This window comes from Aegilops tauschii, chromosome 2 (assembly GCF_002575655.3).
Source record: "Aegilops tauschii subsp. strangulata cultivar AL8/78 chromosome 2, Aet v6.0, whole genome shotgun sequence".
NCBI classification, from domain to species: Eukaryota; Viridiplantae; Streptophyta; class Magnoliopsida; order Poales; family Poaceae; genus Aegilops; species Aegilops tauschii.
Window position 1 is genome coordinate 143,221,365 of NC_053036.3, and position 18,600 is coordinate 143,239,964.

Below are 18,600 nucleotides of genomic sequence, written 5' to 3' on the forward strand. Positions count from 1 at the left end.
TTATCTGGTATTTTTAGTATGAAGTAGTGACCGGCTATGAACTATGAGATCTTTTGGTGTATGATGACTATTGTCCGTCTTCTAGTACGTGAATTATATCCGTTTGTTGCTAAGTGTATTGATATACGCAATTACTAGTATGTTGTATGGGTTGCATGATTTTGAGGGATCGGATATCATGAGGACAGCTGCGAAGGCAGCAAAATGAGGGATGACTAGTTACTGTCCGCGAAAAAGTTCCACGATGGCTGTGGTATCGGCGGGCATAGGTGTAAAATTTATGCTGTGGGCTAAGGCACGCACCGGCGGACAATATAGCGAGTAGTCCTTCTTGCATTTCATAGCCGAGGTGGCCCTCCTCTGAGCGGCTTTACAACAATGCTTGTAGAAACTCTTTTTCCCCTCTACTAATACAAAGTCATGTTCTTGAAAAAACTGTCTGCGGGTGCGTTCAGACGCGCTCGCGAATATTTGAGGGGTCAAATTAGCTAGGTGCGACTATAAATACTCTAACAACTTCCACATAAACGCCGACATGCTTTTCCAGAAAATTACCCGCCTACCACTTCATGTTTGGGGATGGCGGGCAATCAAACTAGTGGCGGCTGATGGTGGCGGCGATTTTTGACGATTCCTATCATCTTGTTGATGGTTTTACTTTAGCTAGGTCCGAACATTGTAATAGAGACGCAAATAAAGTTTCTCGCGAGCTTGCTAGATTGGCTAGATTTTCTTTGACGTTAGATTGGCTTGAGAAACCTTCAATTGAAATTCTAACTCTCCTCATAAAGGATGTAGCTGTTACTTTTGATAAATAAAGTCTTGGATGTATTGTTTTTATGAAAAAAAACTATCGGCACCGCCCCAATTAATTTGCTCGCCCTGGTTTGGTAGGGCAGTCCTGGGCACAAACCAAACAGCTTCTAAGAGCAGCTCGAACGCGTCGATGCAAACAGACATGGTTTTTGTTTGCTTTCTGTCCTTTTGGGTTGGCATTTTGAGCGACGTCTGCACCCTTTCACGTTTGGATGGTATGTGTGCCTAATAGGCTGACACATTTTCGTCTGCACGGTCATATTTTTACAACTTGTTTTGCATACATATCAAAAACATTCCCAAAGTTCGTATAATTCACATCCAAGTAAAATATCATAGTTATTACAACTTATAAAAATCTCATAGTTTACAAATCAAATAAAATTTAATTTGTCACAAATACATTGCAAAGAAAAAGAGCCGACACATCTATTGGTTGCCATGGCGAGCCCACGTATGCTCAACCAAATCATTCTGGAGTTGAATGTGAGGTGCCCAACTACGCATTTCATGATGAAATTGGGTGAACTGTGCAAATGTTAACGCTTCTCTATGTTCAGGCACAACATTTTCATCCTGATATTGAAATCCTTGGTCCATGATTTCATCCACACGCTTATCCTCTACGATCATGTCGTGCATGGTCACACAAGCGGTCATCACCTCCCACAACTTCTTGGTGCTTCAAGTTCTAATAGGATACTGAAAGATGCCCCACCGAGATTGAAGAACACCAAAATCACGCTCCACATCCTTCCTAGCACTCTCTTGTGCTTGGGCAAATCTCTGCCTCTTCTCTCCTATCGGGTTGAGGATTGTCTTCACAAAAGTAGTCCACTGACGATAAATACCATCAGCTAGGTAGTATCCTTTGTTGTAGTGGTAGCCATTTATCTCAATATTGACATCTGGGCAGTTGCCTTCTGCAAGCCTTCCAAACACCAGAAAACGCTGAAGCACGTTGGTGTCATTGTGAGAGTCAGTCATGCCAAAAAAGTGCCAAATCCAAAGATCTTGTGAAACAACAACCCCAAGTATGATGGTGTAAGCTTTCACATGGCCCCTATACTGCCCCTGCCAAGCAGATGGACAGTTATTCCACTTCAGTGCATACAATCTATACTACCAAGCATCTCCGGAAAGCCCTTATCTGTATTGATCACCAACAACCGGGCTGTATCTGTAGCATTTGGCTCTCTCAGGTACTCCAGACCAAACACTGCCACCACATTCTTGCAGAACGTGTACATGGATTCTGAGCATGTGAACTCACTCATGCAGACATACTCATCAATCAGATCAACAGGTATTCCGTATGCAAGCATCCAAATAGGTGCAATGCATTTATGATAAGAACAGAAACCAACCTTTTCCAGGTCATCCTCCTTGCATACGAGGCCGCTCTCTTTGTTGCGATTCAGCGCCGGAGCATGGCCTAGGATTGAGCCCCTAAACATTGGCCGCTGCATAGCAATGTGGTCAATGACGACCAAAATAGCAACCACAAACTCCTCATCACCTGATGACTAATTATCTGAATCGCAAATGAAGTTGTCGAAAAAGTATTCGTCTCCAATATCCATTTGTACCTGTTGACGCTTCTTCTGTGCCTCCTCACATTTCCTCACCAACGCTTGCTCCCTAGCGCGCATCGCATTTGCCGCTCTCTGTTTTCGCTTCCTCTCCTTCTCAAGCTCCTCTTCCTTCTTCTTCTTTAGCTTGGCTGCATCCTCCTCTCTAAGCTTCTTCGCAGCCTTCTCCCACCATCCCGCCATCTCATCTTCGCCATCCTCCTTCATCGTTGGTTTGTTGGGTTGGGAAGCCGCCATACCTACAATGAGTGAAACATAATGGTTAGTAAGGACAATAAGAACAAATGGAAGCACATATGAAAAAGAAGAACATATGGAAAAACAAGAACATATGATACATTATAGTTAGTGAGGAACATACGGAAACGGTCCATCTAGGTATCCAAACATTCCTCTATAACGAACTTGCCCTTGTCCATCACCACGGCCAAGTCCACCACCAAGGCCAAGACCATCACCAAGGCCGAGACCATCACCACGGCCATTACCACCACGACGAGCTCTACCACCACCACGGCCTAGACCACCACCACGGCCTCTTGTAAGTCCAAGTTGCCGACCTCTTTGTTGACTAGATCCTCTTTGGAGAACACTTGGTTGGCTTGGCACTTGTTGGCTACCACTTGGTTGCCTTGGCACTTGTTGGCTACCACTAGGTTGGCTACCACTTGGTTGGCTTGGCACTTGTTGGCTACCACAAGGTTGGCTACCACTTGGTTGGCTCCCTTGTGTAGCTCCTTGTTGGCTTGTGCTTGCATCATTTTTCTTGGACCTTTTCCTTGGTTTCGTACATTTTATTTTGTTGTGGCCATGACCTTTGCACTCCCCACAACGGGAGCTCTCACGAGGCTCTTGGAATTGGTCGTTGCCCGCTTCGCGGCGGCCACCATGGCCCCATCCGTCCATGTCGCCTCTAAGACGCTTTGTCTTACGTCTACCCCGTTTAACAACCTTCAACTCCGGATCCGGCCATAGTTGAACTCCATGATACTCCGGCCATTGTGATTGGTCAAAGTATGGGTGAAAGCGGGGAGCCCATGTCTTCTTGACCGTCATGATTGAGAACTCCGACTCCCTCACGGTGCGTGGGTGATTGATGTCCACATTCCTAACGCGACCGGCGGTATACAAGTGTGAGCATGGGAGATGAAGCAATAATGGCCTCCCGCAAGTGCAATCACATTGTGTTAACGACACCTTGAAAGCCCGACCTCCATGTTGCCGGCCATCGTTTGTGGTTCCTCCTGGCTCTTTCACTTCGTACTTCCACTCTTCGTTGTCATATAATATAGCTTCTTGTGAGTCCGCCTTCCGTAATTGAAATACCAACCATTCATCAACTTTGGGTGGGAACTTGTACTTGTACTTCCGTGGGTTCTCACCCGCTATCTGTGCATCGGTTTCCATCGAGTACTTTACAAAGTACGCATTCATCTTGTCAAATGTGTATTGAACTATTGCCGTCACGGGTAATCCACGTCACCTTTGAGCACCCTATTGAAGCATTCGGCCATATTGCTTGTCATTTGACCGTATCTCCGGCCATCTTCATCAAAAGCACGTGCCCACTTGTTCTAGTATTGAATGTGCCTGTTGAGAAAGTCTTGACCCCCGGGATCAAGTTTTTTGTGTGCGAGCAATTTGTTGTACAAAGTGGCGAAGCGCTTATCGGAGAAAGCGAGACAACAATCTTGAAGATCATCGGCCAACTCCTTAATGCCACATGCCCTATAGAAGTTCGAACAAAAGTGCCTCATGCACCATCGATGGTGCAACGGAGCATGCCCGGGAATGTCAATCTCCACCGCGTTAAGAATTCCTGGATGCCGATCCGATATGACACAAATTTCCCTTTGAGCGGGTAACACCTTCGTCCTCAAAAGATGCAGAAACCACTCCCAGTTGTCATTGTTTTCCACCTCAACCAAAGCAAATGCCAATGGCAACACCCGGTTATTGGCATCACTTGCTATCGCAACCAACAAGTATTATCCGGTCAAGAACGTGCCATCAATTGCGATGACCGACCTACAATGTTCGAAAGCCCTCACACATTGCTCGAACGCCCAAAAAGCACGACCAAATACTCTGACTTTCCTTCCTTCATGAACCGTTGTTTGGTGCCCATGAGGCTCGACCACATGAATCATGCCCGGGTTTGTCGCGGCCATGGCTAACAACAACCTAGGGATTCGGTTGTATGCTTCCTCCCATGTACCATACAACATCTTAAATGCGGCTTGCTTCGCCTTCCATGCCTTGCCATATTTCACCTTGTAATGAAAGATGGCTTTCACAAGATCAATGACATGTTGGACGCTCATTGTTGGAAGTGTGGATATTGAGTTGAAGAGCCTGTAAGCGATGAATTCGGACGTGAGTTGTTTGTGGTCTTGGGACACAATCTTGCCATCCACCCTTTTGCCTTGGTACAAGTGAGTTGGCACACAACTCACTACATGCCAAGTTGGACCTCCTTTCCATGGTCTTGCACGCACAATCCACGGACATATTTCATCTTCACATGCACATGCAACCGTGTAGCACACATTGATGTCCGAGTTCACCACCTTGTGTGGACGATAATGCGTAACCGAGTAGTTGTCGAGCCACATCTTCAATTCCAACAAGGTGTCGAACTTAGAACCTTTAGCAATCCGGTTCTTGTCGTCTACCAAATCACGGTGAGAGCTTGGCCTAACCCCAAGAGGTACACATTGGCCACCATCTACCACGGCTTCATCCGCGAGACTAACATCCTTGAACAATGTAGTCCGATGATCCCGACCAAATACCTTCTCGAAAGCTTCGGCCTCCTTCACCGTGAACCCCTCCGCATCAACTTGTTCATCGGGACCATCGTCATCCGAGTCCGATGCATATGCACGGGAAAAAGGGATGGAATGGTCCATTGTCTCTTGCAAATGATATTTGTCAAGATCACCCACATTGTTGTCATGGAGATCAACTTCATTGTCATCGTCCGCATACTCATCATTGTCCTCTTGCAAAGCTTCATCTTGGTTGTTTGTAAACGGGCTCAATTGTGGCCTCACTTCTTGGGTCAAAAGAGGTTCAACAATTTCATCTCGCTTCAAGGGTGGGGGGCTACTAGCAACCAAAGGGGAGGGGTTCCGGTTCAAGTCCAAATGCAAACTTGAATCAACCTTCTTCGTTGCAAATAACTCAAGAGCCTTGTCTAGTGATTCGGCCATCGTCTCCTTGTATGCAACCCAACGTTGCTCCGAGTTGACACACATTGTCTTTCAACGGATGTGCATTCCAAAACCAACATTATGCCTTCCCTCCAACTCAATGATATCACTAGGGTCCATCCAATTCAAATCTTTCCTAACTTGTTGCAAGAGCTCCGCATAGCTAGGACTACTATCAAACACCATGTCAAGCTCATCCGGGTCCGGTTCTATATTGCCTTTCAAAAAGGCGTCTTTGTCCCCATGATGAACAAACACACATGTTCTTCCCATCCCTATAAGCATTCAAAGAACACAAGGTAACATTGCTTCCATGAGTACTAATCCAAGGATTAACACGGAATACAAACCCTAATATATATATCAAACAACAACCCTAACCCTAACCATAACCCTAACCCTAACCATAACCATAACCATAACCCTAGCCCTAAACCTAACCCTAGCACCAACATAAGAACACCCATAAGAATAACCCTAGCATACTAACAAAGCCTAATCATAGAAATTGGCAAACAAACATCTCACATCTCCATGCAAATCTCTAGATCCAAACAAAACTAGGGTTTCCCCAAACTAGCAACAAATGAGCAATGGGAGAACTTTACTTGGATCAAAACAAGGGGATCGGAGAATATTACCTTGAGGGAGGGTTTGACTTCGAAATCCGCGGACAAATTCTTCAAATTTGCAAGATTTGGGAGAGGATTTGAGAGGGGGAGAGAGTGGAGAGGGGGCAAAGCTCGGGAAGAGAGTGAGAGAGTGTGTGGTGTGGGGGGGGGGGGAGGGGTGGGGGAGGGGCGGACACTACACAAAAAGGCCAGGGGAGTGAAATAATTTCGCACCCAGTTCATTCTGTGAAATGATTTTGTTCCGAGGTCAAAATTGTCAAATTTGACTGTCCTGCCCCGCTTCTGCAGTTGCTGCGCCCCCGGGGCCCGACCCGGCGTTGTGTCGATTGGACGTGCGTGGCAGGAGATCACGGCAGGAGATCGACATCTTCATGCGTGCGCGTGCGTGTGAACGGGAAGCGCTGAGGCGCCGCCGGCCCGCGGTGGGCTATACAGTGTACCGCACGCCCCCAGGCTGCAGAGTAGGCGAGCAGCACAGTGCTGGATCGGACCTACCAAAAAAATGGGCTGGAGTCTAGCACCAACAGCACTACAGCCGCGCCATGCTTCGGAAACGAAGCAACCCGAGGTCTGATGATTCTCTACCATGAGCAGAAGAACAGGCTAACCAAATCTGTGTGAGCGGATAAACATGAAAGCACGCGCAGAAAGTTCAGTTCTTGCTGCAGCACTATACCGGAGTAACTTTCACTCACCGCCCTCTACAGTTCCAATCCGAGTTAAATTCCAGTAGTATTCCCAATCCGCCTCAGTAAACACGAGGGAACCAGCCAGCCAGCCCGGCGCCGCCGACTGCTCGATACTCGCTGCACAGCGGACAGGATAGCGAGATAAGATGATGGGCACATCTGCTACCTACGCGCATGAACCAGCCGTGGTGCCGTCTGCTTTATTATCTCCGAGGACGTGGTTGATCCGGATGCATGTGTATCATGTGTCCGATGCGGGGATCGACCGGCTCTACCCTCCGATGCGGCCACTGACATGTTCTAAGAATCATCATCAGTGAATGTGTTTCGGAATGTCGGTTCAGATGCGATATTGGGAGATGCGCACATATTTGGAGAAAAAAAGATCCAATGTGATTGATGCGTGGCCAAGTTTTTCCCAGAAAAAGTAATCAAGGAAAGTACGACCTCTTAACCTAAGAGCATCTCCAACGGCTCCCCTTATTGAACCTTGGACTGTAGAACAATATATTATTAATAATAAAAAATACTATATACTCTCTCTGTCCAGCGAAGAGTGTACGTTTGACTTTAAAACTTGTCCATAAAAGAGTGTACTTCTATCTTTTCAATGCACTTTAAAATAGAAAAAGTGCTTCTCTGTTATCACAAGATAATCAAGACCAATAACATTCTACACATGGTCTTCTTAACTTCTACATGCACTTAGCTCATTAGGGGTTGGGTAATTAAAAAGGTGAGAGATGGTGGCTTGCATCTTTCCAATACATTTTTTACTCCACTCCATAATTTGTCCTAAAATTTCTAGATGTACACTTTTCACGAAACGGAGGGGGTAAAGAACATCAACCACCACATGGCTCTCAGCCAATGCCCTCTCTATCAAATATGGAAATAAATTACAGGTTACTTTCTAACCAACACTGGAACTTAGCAGTCCTAGAAGCTTTGGCTCGTAAGGTTGCTACCTTAATACCTTCCTGAAGATAATATTTCTAGCCCATAATATGTGAAGCAGCTTTCCTGAAGATTTTATCATTAGGGACAGACCAAATGCCCCAACAACCCTTAAGCAGAATATCTAAAGCAATCTCTTTGGGTAGCAATGAGGAATTGATGCAGATCTCATCATAACAAGAGATACCTCTTTTTCTTTGTGGAATAATGTGATTCCAGCAGCTACTAGCAAATGAGCAGTCCCAAAACACGTGCATTAATCTTTCCTCGGCCTTGTCATTGCATAGCACACAGTTCTAGTCTTCCAGATACATGGATTTTCTCTTTAATAAGTTCCTTTTACTGACACTAGAAAAAAAATCTTGTGTCGAAGTTGAGCTGAGCATTTCCAAAGCTGTTTAAGGAATTGATGAGACTGGTTGGGACCTTGCAGAACTTTATACATCTTCATTGAGGAATAGTTGCTATTCTACCACGTGTATCTCCAAATATCTTCGGACATTTGATTGGTTCCCTTCTGGACCATAGGGCTGAGCAATAAAAATTGTTGGTGAGCATGGGTGGAAAGAGGACGGTTGCACAGATCTACCAATTGATCTAAGGCTCGTACTTGTTGGGGAGAGATATCAGTGATGATGCTGAATGAGTGTAATTCAGGGAAATGTCGTTCGAGCTTATGATCAGACCAAGTGTCAGTCCAAAAGTTAATAGATTGGCCTTCTCCAGGGACACAAACAACATGTTTATAGATGAGCCAGAGCTTTAGAACATCTTTCCACTAGAATGAGCCCACATGCTTAGGGCTCGGTACACAACTGGTATAGTAAGACTCCCAAATGATTTTGACCCAAGGTATGTCCTGTGTGTTCAAAAATTTGTCCAGATATTTCATCAGCAGTGTTTGGTTGTGTGTGGCAACATCATGGACTCCAAGTCCTCCATGTGACTTGGGCATACATACCTTTTCCCATGATATAAGAGCCGTCCCCTTTTCCTCAGCGGCATACTTTCTCAAGAAGCAGTGTTTCGAATAAAGATTGATCTGGTGGATTACAGCCTTGGGGATAGAGAAGGAGCACATAAAGAAAATGGGCAAGCTAGAGAAAACTGATTTAAGGAGAAGTTTGTCTCTAGGGGAGAGTGTAGCACAACCAGTAAGCCTAGATGCAATCCTTTTGTGTAATGGGACAAATCCCTCAATTTTGGGTTTATGGATACTCAAAGGGAGGCCCGAATAGGGAAGTGGTAGATGGCCAATGTTGCATCCCAGAAGAGTGGATATATTATGCATGAGCTAATCAGGGGTGTTTATGGAGACAATAGTTGATTTGGCATGGTTGACCTTCAGACTAGTGTATGCAGCAAAATGAAGCAGAAGATATTTGATATGTTGAACTTGTGTGAGGTCAGCAAGGAGAACCAGAAGGGTATCATCGGCATATTGAATTACAGGAAATTTTGGACAAGTGGAATGAATGATAGGTATATGAATGAGTTGTTTATCCTTGGCCTCATTAAGTAGGGCTTGGAGCAGGTCTGCAGTAAGAACAAATATCGGAGGTGATAGAGGGTCACCTTGTCTCACCCCACTTTTGTAGAGAAATTGTTTTCCTGGGACACCATTCAACAGGACGGAAAGAGTAACCAGTGCTATAAATGAGCTTGATCCAATTGATCCACCTAGCACCAAACCCTCTTGCTGCTAAAATATCCAGTATTGTGTCATCATTGAGCATATCAAATGCCTTTCAAACTCTAGCTTGAGGAGCACAATGCCATTTACGAAGAAACTCATAAGACCATGCAAGGCAATCTTGAATGCATCTATTGTTCAGAAAACCATAGTGGTTGTTGTGAATCATGTTGAGAATATGTTTCCAAAGCATACTAGCCAAGAGCTTTGTGATGATCTTAATGGTACAGTTGAGCAAAGATATGGGCCTGAAATCGTTAGGAGCCACTGCATCATCTCTCTTTGGGATGAGAGTAATGAAGGAGTAGTTGTTACTCTGTAGGTTTACCTTACCCTCATAGAAATCTTCTACAAGATTGTAGAAATTAGGTGCAATTATGTCGCAACAGGCTTTAAGAAAGGCAACATTGAAACCATCTGGGCCAGAAGATTTATCTGCTGGTAAGTTTTTAACAACCTCATCAATATCCTCATGAGTGAAAGGCATCTCTAATTCCTGGAGGTTATCATTAGAGTGGAGCCGAGTGTGGAGTAGTAGTGGGTTTTCAGTAGGAGTGGATTGACAAAGTCTTGCATGGAAAGCTCTATACAAGATAGCACATTTTGCTTGGTGTTCATTGACTTCAATACCTTCTTTATCAGTCAACATTGCTATATGATTAGTGTTGATAGTAGCTCTCTCTTTCCAATAAGTGTTTGATAGTGGAATTTGCCTTAAAAAATTAGTGTTGGCCTCTCCAAATTAAATGGATCTGATAGTAGCTCTCTCTATCCAATAAGTTTTCTGAAAATGGGGAGGGTTTGTCAAGTTTACTTTCACGATGTCTCTACCCCCCCCCCCCTTTTCTTCAAGACCGAGTTTCCTATATTCCTCCAAAGTATCAAAGAACAGAATGACAACACTAGTGTTTGAGATGATTTTATTAAGATCGGATAAATCCTTGCTCCAATTTTTAAGTCCTTCCCGAGCCTTTTGAATTTAGCCATAATAAGTTTGGCACTGTCAGCTTCTCCTGCTAGTTGCTCCCAAATTTGTTTGACCACCTGTTTGAAATCTTGGTGTTCCAGCCAGAAATTTTCAAATCTAAAGATCCTTGATTTGGGGATGGAAGTTCCAATTTTGAGAACACGTGGAACATGATCAGATGTGGTGTTGGGGAATGTAGCATGCAATTTCAAGAAAATTCCTACGCTCATGCAAGATCTATCTAGAAGATGCATAGCAACGAGAAGGGGAGAGTGTGTCCATGTACCCTCGTAGACCGAAAGCGGAAGCGTTTGTTTAATGTGGTTGATGTAGTCGAACGTCTTCTCGTTCCGACCGATCAAGTACCGAACGTACGGCACCTCCGAGTTCTGCACACGTTCAGGGCGATGGCGTCCCTCGAGCTCTTGATCCAGTAGAGTGTCGAGGAAGTAGACGATTTCCGTCAGCACGACGGCGTGGTGACAGTGATGGTGATGTGATCCGCGCAGTACTTTGCCTAAGCACTGCGAGAATATGACCGGAGGCGTAAACCGTGGGGGGAGGGGGGCGCCGCACACAGCTTGGAACAATTGATGTGTGTTGTAGGTGCCCCCCACGTATATAAAGGAGGGAGGGAGGAGGCCGGCCCTAGGCGCGCCCAAGTAGGAGGAATCCTACTTGGGCTCCTAGTTGGATTCGCCCCCCCCCTTTCCTTTTATCGGAGGGGGAAAGGGGGAAAGAGAGAGAGGGGGAGAAGGAAAGGTTGGCGCCGCCCCCTCCCCTAGTCCAATTCGGCCTCCTTCCCTATGGGGGGCGCACCACCCCTTTGTGGGCTGGTGTGACTCCCTCCTATGGCCCATATGGCCCATATCTTCCCCCGGGGGGTTCCGGTAACCCCCCGGTACTCCGATATGTACCTGATACACTCCGGAACACTTCCGGTGTCCGAATACTATCATCCAATATATCAATCGTTACCTCTCGACCATTTCGAGACTCCTCATCATGTCCGTGATCTCATCCGGGACTCCGAACAACATTCGGCCACCAAATCACATAACTCATATAATACAAATCGTCATCAAACGTTAAGCGTGCGGACCCTACGGGTTCGAGAACTATGTGGACATGACTGAGACACCTCTCCGGTCAATAAGCAATAGCGGAACCTGGATGCTCATATTGGCTCCCACATATTCTACGAAGATCTTTATCGGTCGTACCGCAATGACAACATACGTAATTCCCTTTGTCATCGGTATGTTACTTGCCCGAGATTCGATCGTCGGTATCTTCATACCTAGTTCAATCTCGTTACCGGCAAGTCTCTTTACTCGTTCCATAATGCATCATCCCGCAACTAACTCATTAGTCACATTGCTTGCAAGGCTCATTATGATGTGCATTACCGAGAGGGACCAGAGATACCTCTCTGATACTCGGAGTGACAAATCATAATCTCGATCTATGCCAACCCAACAAACACCTTCGGAGATACCTATAGAGCATCTTTATAATCACCCAATTACGTTGTGACGTTTGATAGCACACAAGGCATTCCTCCGGTATTCGGGAGTTGCATAATCTCATAGTCAAAGGAATATGTATAAGTCATGAAGAAAGCAATAGCAATAAAACTTAACGATCATTATGCTAAGCTAACGGATGGGTCTTTTCCATCACATCATTCTCCTAATGATGTGATCCCGTTCATCAAATGACAACACATGTCTACGGTTAGGAAACTTAACCATCTTTGATTAACGAGCTAGTCTAGTAGAGCCTTACTAGGGACACTGTATTTTGTCTATGTATCCACACATGTATCAAGTTTCCAGTTAATACAATTCTATCATGAATAATAAACATTTATCATGGAATAATGAAATATAAATAACAACTTTATTGTTGCCTCTAGGGAATATTACCTTCAGTCGCCCACTTGCACTAGAGTCAATAATCTAGATTACATTGTAATGATTCTAACACCCATGGAGTCTTGGTGTTGATAATGTTTTGCTCGTGGAAGAGGCTTAGTCAATGGGTCTGCCACATTCAGATCCGTATGTATTTTGCAAATCTCTATGTCTCCCTCCTTGACTTGATCATGGATGGAGTTGAAGCGTCTCTTGATGTGTTTGGTTCTTTTGAAATCTGGATTCCTTCGCCAAGGCAATTGCTCCACTATTGTCACAAAAAAATTCATTGGACCCGATGCACTAGGTATTACACCTAGATCGGATATGAACTCCTTCATCCCGACTCCTTCATTTGCTGCTTCCGAAGCAGCTATGTACTACGCTTCACATGTAGATCCCGCCACGACGCTTTGCTTGGAACTGCACCAACTGACAGCTCCACCATTCAATATAAATACATATCCGGTTTGTGACTTAGAGGCATACGGATCAGTGTCAAAGCTAGCATCAACGTAACCATTTACGACGAGCTCTTTGTCACCTCCATAAACGAGAAACATATCCTTAGTCCTTTTCAGGTACTTCAGGATGTTCTTGACCGCTGTCCAGTGATCTACTCCTGGATTACTTTGGTACCTCCCTGCTAGACTTATAGCAAGGCACACATCAGGTCTGGTACACAACATTGCATACATGATAGAACCTATGGCTGAGGCATAGGGAATGACTTTCATTTTCTCTCTATCTTCTGCAGTGGTCGGGCATTGAGTCTGACTCAACTTCACATGTTGTAACACAGGCAAGAACCCTTTCTTTGACTGATCCATTTTGAACTTCTTCAAAACTTTATCAAGGTATGTGCTTTGTGAAAGTCCAATTAAGCGTCTTGATCTATCTCTATAGATCTTGATGCCCAATATATAAGCAACTTCACCGAGGTCTTTCATTGAAAAAGTCTTATTCAAGTATCCTTTTATACTATCCAGAAATTCTATATCATTTCCAATCAACAATATGTCATCCACATATAATATTAGAAATGCTACAAAGCTCGCACTCACTTTCTTGTAAATACAGGCTTCTCCAATAGTCTGTATAAAACCATATGCTTTGATCACCTCATCAAAGCGTATATTCCAACTCCGAGATTCTTGCACCAGTCCATAAATGGATCGCTGGAGCTTGCACACTTTATTAGCACCTTTGGGATCGACAAAACCTTCTGGTTGCATCATATACAACTCTTCTTTAAGAAATCCATTAAGGAATGCAGGTTTGACGTCCATTTGCCAGATTTCATAATCATAAAATGCGTCAATTGCTAACATGATTCGGACAGACTTAAGCATCGCTACGGGTGAGAAGGTCTCATAGTAGTCAACTCCTTGAACTTGTCGAAAACCTTTCGCAACAAGTCGAGCTTTGTAGACAGTAACATTACCATCAGCGTCAGTCTTCTTCTTGAAGATCCATTTATTCTCTATGGCTTGCCGATCATCGGGCAAGTCAACAAAAGTCCATAATTTGTTCTCATACATGGATCCCATCTCAGATTTCATGGCCTCAAGCCATTTCGCGGAATCTGGGCTCATCATCACTTCCTAATAGTTCGTAGGTTCGTCATGGTCTAGTAACATGACTTTCAGAACAGGATTACCATACCACTCTGGTGCGGAGCGTGCTCTGGTTGACCTACGAGGTTCGGTAGTAACTTGATCTGAAGTTTCATGATCATTATCATTAGCTTCCTCACTAGTTGGTGTAGGCATCACGGGAACGGTTTTCTGTGATGAGCTACTTTCCAATTCGAGAGAGGGTACAATTACCTCATCAAGTTCTACTTTCCTCCCACTCACTTCTTTTGAGAGAAACTCCTTCTCTAGAAAGGATCCATTCTTAGCAACAAAGATCTTGCCTTCGGATCTGTGATAGAAGGTGTACCCAACAGTTTCTTTTGGGTATCCTATGAAGACACACTTCTCCGATTTGGGTTCGAGCTTATTAGGCTGAAGCTTTTTCACATAAGCATCACAACCCCAAACTTTAAGAAACGACAGCTTAGGTTTCTTGCCAAACCACAGTTCATACGGTGTCGTCTCAACGGATTTAGATGATGCCCTATTTAACATGAATGCAGCTGTCTCTAACGCATAACCCCAAAATGATAGTGGTAAATCGGTAAGAGACATCATAGATCGCACCATATCCAATAAAGTACGGTTACGACGTTCGGACACACCATTACGCTGTGGTGTTCCAGGTGGCGTGAGTTGTGAAACTATTCCACATTGTTTTAAATGAAGGCCAAACTCGTAACTCAAATATTCGCCTCCGCGATCAGATCGTAGAAACCTTATTTTCTTGTTACGATGATTCTCCACTTCAGTCTGAAATTCTTTGAACTTTTCAAATGTTTCAGACTTGTGTTTCATTAAGTAGATATACCCATATCTGCTTAAATCATCTGCGAAGGTTAGAAAATAACGATATCCACCGCGAGCCTCAACACTCATCGGACCGCATACATCGGTATGTATTATTTCCAATAAGTCAGTGGCTCGCTCCATTGTTCCGGAGAACGGAGTCTTAGTCATCTTGCCCATGAGGCATGGTTCGCAAGCATCAAATGGTTCATAATCAAGTGATTCCAAAAGTCCATCCACATGGAGTTTCTTCATGCGCTTTACACCAATATGACCTAAACGGCAGTGCCACAAATATGTTGCACTATCATTATCAACTTTGCATCTTTTGGCATCAATATTATGAATATGTGTATCGCCATGATCGAGATTCAACAAAAGTAGACCACTCTTCAAGGGTGCATGACCATAAAAGATATTACTCATATAAATAGAACAACCATTATTCTCTGATTAAAATGAATAACCGTCTCGCATCAAACAAGATCCAGATATAATGTTCATGCTCAACGCTGGCACCAAATAACAATTAGTCAGTCTAAAACTAATCCCGGAGGTAGTTGTAGAGGTAGCATGCCGACGGCGATCAGATCGACCTTGGAACCATTCCCAACGCGCATTGTCACCTCGTCCTTAGCCAATCTTCATTTAATCTATAGCTCTTGTTTCGAGTTGCAAATATGAGCAACAGAAACAGTATCAAATACCCAGGTGCTACTACGAGCATTAGTAAGGTACACTTCAATAACATGTATATCAAATATACCTTTGTTCACTTTACCATCCTTCTTATCCGCCAAATACTTGGGGTAGTTCCGCTTCTAGTGACCAATCCCTTTGCAGTACAAGCACTCAGTTTCAGGCTTGGGTCCAGACTTGGGCTTCTTCCCGAGATTGACAACTTGCTTGCCATTCTTCTTGAAGTTCCCCTTCTTTCCCTTGCCCTTTTTCTTGAAACTAGTGGTCTTGTTAACCATCAACACTTAATGCTCTTTCTTGATTTCTACCTCCGCAGCTTTGAGCATAGCGAAGAGCTCGGGAATTGTCTTATCCATCCCTTGCATATTATAGTTCATCACTGTAGGATCAAAAGTATGTCTAGAGGGGGGTGATTAGACTACTTGACCAAATAAAAATCTAGCCTTTTCCCAATTTTAAATCATGGCAGATTTTAGCAACTTAGCACAAGTCAAGCAATCAACCTACACATGCAAATCTAAGAGTATAGCGGTGGAATGTAAATCATTGCATATGAAGGTAAAGGGGAGGAGTTTGGAGGGAGCAAACACAATGTAGACAAGGAGATTTTTGGCGTGGTTACGATAGGTGGTGCTATCGTACATCCACGTTGGTGGAGACTTTAACCCACGAAGGGTAATGGTTGCGCGAGTCCACGGAGGGCACCACCCACGAAGGGTCCACGAAGAAGCAACCTTGTCTATCCCACCATGGCCATCGCCCACGAAGGACTTGCCTCGGTAGGGTAGATCTTCATGAAGTAGGCGATCTCCTTCCCGTACAAACTCCTTGGTTCAACTCCACAATCTTGACGGAGGCTCCCAAGTGACAACGAACCAATCTAGGAGACACCACTCTCCAAAAGGTAATAGATGGTGTGTTGATGATGAACTCCTTGCTCTTGTGCTTCAAATGATAGTCTCCCCAACACTCAACTCTCTCTCACAGATTTGGATATGGTGGAAAGATGATTTGAGTGGAAAGCAACTTGGGGAAGGCTAGAGATCAAGATTCTTGTGGTTGGATTGGAATGTCTTGGTCTCAACACATGAGTAGGTGGTTGTCTCTCAGAAAATGAATGCTGGAAGTGTAGGCATGTTCTGATGGCTCTCTCCTCGAATGGAGAATGGGTAGAGGGGTATATATAGCCTCCACACAAAATCTAACCGTTACACACAATTTACCAAACTCAGTGGGACCGAATAGTGAAACTCGGTCAGACCGATATGGTTCAAAATGTGAACGTTAGGCTTTTCGATGGGACCGACATGATCAACTCAGTGGGACCGATGCGTTAGGGTTAGGGCATAACTAGATCTCGGTGAGACCGATCACATGAACTCGGTGAGACCGATTTCAGTAATAGGCAAACAAAGAGTTGGTCAGGCAAACTCGATGGGACCGATCGCTCATTTTGGTGAGACCAAAACGTTACGAAAAGGAAACAGAGAGTTTGCATTGCGAACTCTGTGGGACTGATCGCTCATCTTGGTTGGACCGAAACCTTATGAAGGGAAACAGAGAGTTTGCAATCCCATCTCGGTGAGACCGAGATCCCTATTGGTGAGAACGAATTGATTAGGGTTTCTGGCTATGGCTATGTCAAGCAAACTCGGTGGCGCCGGATAGATCAAATCGGTGGGGCTGAGTTTGACTTTAGGTTTAGGACATATGTGGAATGATAAAGTGGTTGAGGGCTTTTGGAGCATATCACTAAGCAGTTTGAGCAAGCAAGCCATTAAGCAACACCTCATCCCCTTTTAATAGTATTGGCTTTTCCTATGGACTCAATGTGAACTTGGATCACTAAAATGAAAATGTAGAGTCTTGAGCTTTTGCCAATATGTGTCCTTAGCATTTTGAGGGGTCCACATCTCTAGTCCATGCCATGCGAATCATTGAACTTTCTGAAATGATTGTCTTGAATGGATATTAGTTCAATGAGCTCTATGTTGTTAAAAATTACCAAAACCACCCAGGGATTAGTTGCACTTTCAATCTCCCCCTTTTGGTAATTGATGACAAATTATAGATCAAAGCTTCGACAAATGATAATAAGAATGAAATACATCGTCGCTTTGAGAGTATGTGATAAGCAAGAGCTCCCCCTAAATTTGTGCATTATTTAAAATTTGCTTTTGAATGCAAATGCACAATCGATTAGGATCATGGGTTACTCTTCCATGTCACATACATCTTGGTGGAGCGCTCAAAATGATAGAATATGAAATATGCACTCATCACCAAGACAAAGTGTGAATGATCATACATGAGAGATAGATAAAGTCATCATCCAAGCACAAGCATTAAAGTATGATATGATCAAGCACATGACCATACAAGTATCTCTCTCACACACAAATAGAGTATCAACCAAACAAGAAACCAAATAAGTAGCAAGAGATAGCAAAAAGAAGCAAAGCACTCTCTCTCTCTCTCTCTCAGCCTATGATCTATACACTTTCTCCCCCTTTGGCAACAAGTTACCAAAAAGCTCGAAAATGCATAGTGCTATGCGGCTCTCTAAGCTTGATCTCCAGGAGCTCTGGAGTGCGAAGGTGGCGTGGAGAGGAGTCCTGCAACGAATGCATCTGAAGAAGACTGAGGAGCTGGTGGAGTTGCAACTGGAGGAGCAACTAAGGCTGTAGCTTCTGGTGCTGATGTAGTAGCCCTAGTGTCTATCACTGGCACTGCTGCAGACCTCTGTGCCCTAGGCACTCTCTGAAAAACTTCAGTGGTTGCTTTCCCTCTTCTCTCTTCAGCTTCATCTTGGAGCTGCTCAACTGCAGTTTGCATCTCTGTGACCTTCAAGTCTAGATCATAAAACTTTGTTTCGATGATCCTTTCAAGACTCTCTTTATTTTGAGTCAGGGTGGCCAAACCTTTCTCAATCCTCAAGGTAGCCTGAATGAGATAGCCAAGTTGATCTTGTTTGGACTTGAGAAATACTTGGGATGCC

At 44.3% G+C, this 18,600-nt stretch overlaps 1 protein-coding gene across 1 annotated transcript; it reads right to left on the reverse strand.

The window, feature by feature from the left end:
* Positions 1-1,500: 1,500 nt before the first annotated feature.
* On the reverse strand, positions 1,501-2,468 carry LOC109750471 (uncharacterized). The gene is made up of 3 exons (XM_020309430.1): positions 2,406-2,468; positions 1,980-2,342; positions 1,501-1,890 (listed from the first exon to the last, which is right to left on the reverse strand). The coding sequence occupies exons 1-3, from the start codon at positions 2,466-2,468 to the stop codon at positions 1,501-1,503; spliced, it is 816 nt and encodes a 271-aa protein (XP_020165019.1).
* Between the last annotated feature and the right edge of the window lie 16,132 nt (positions 2,469-18,600).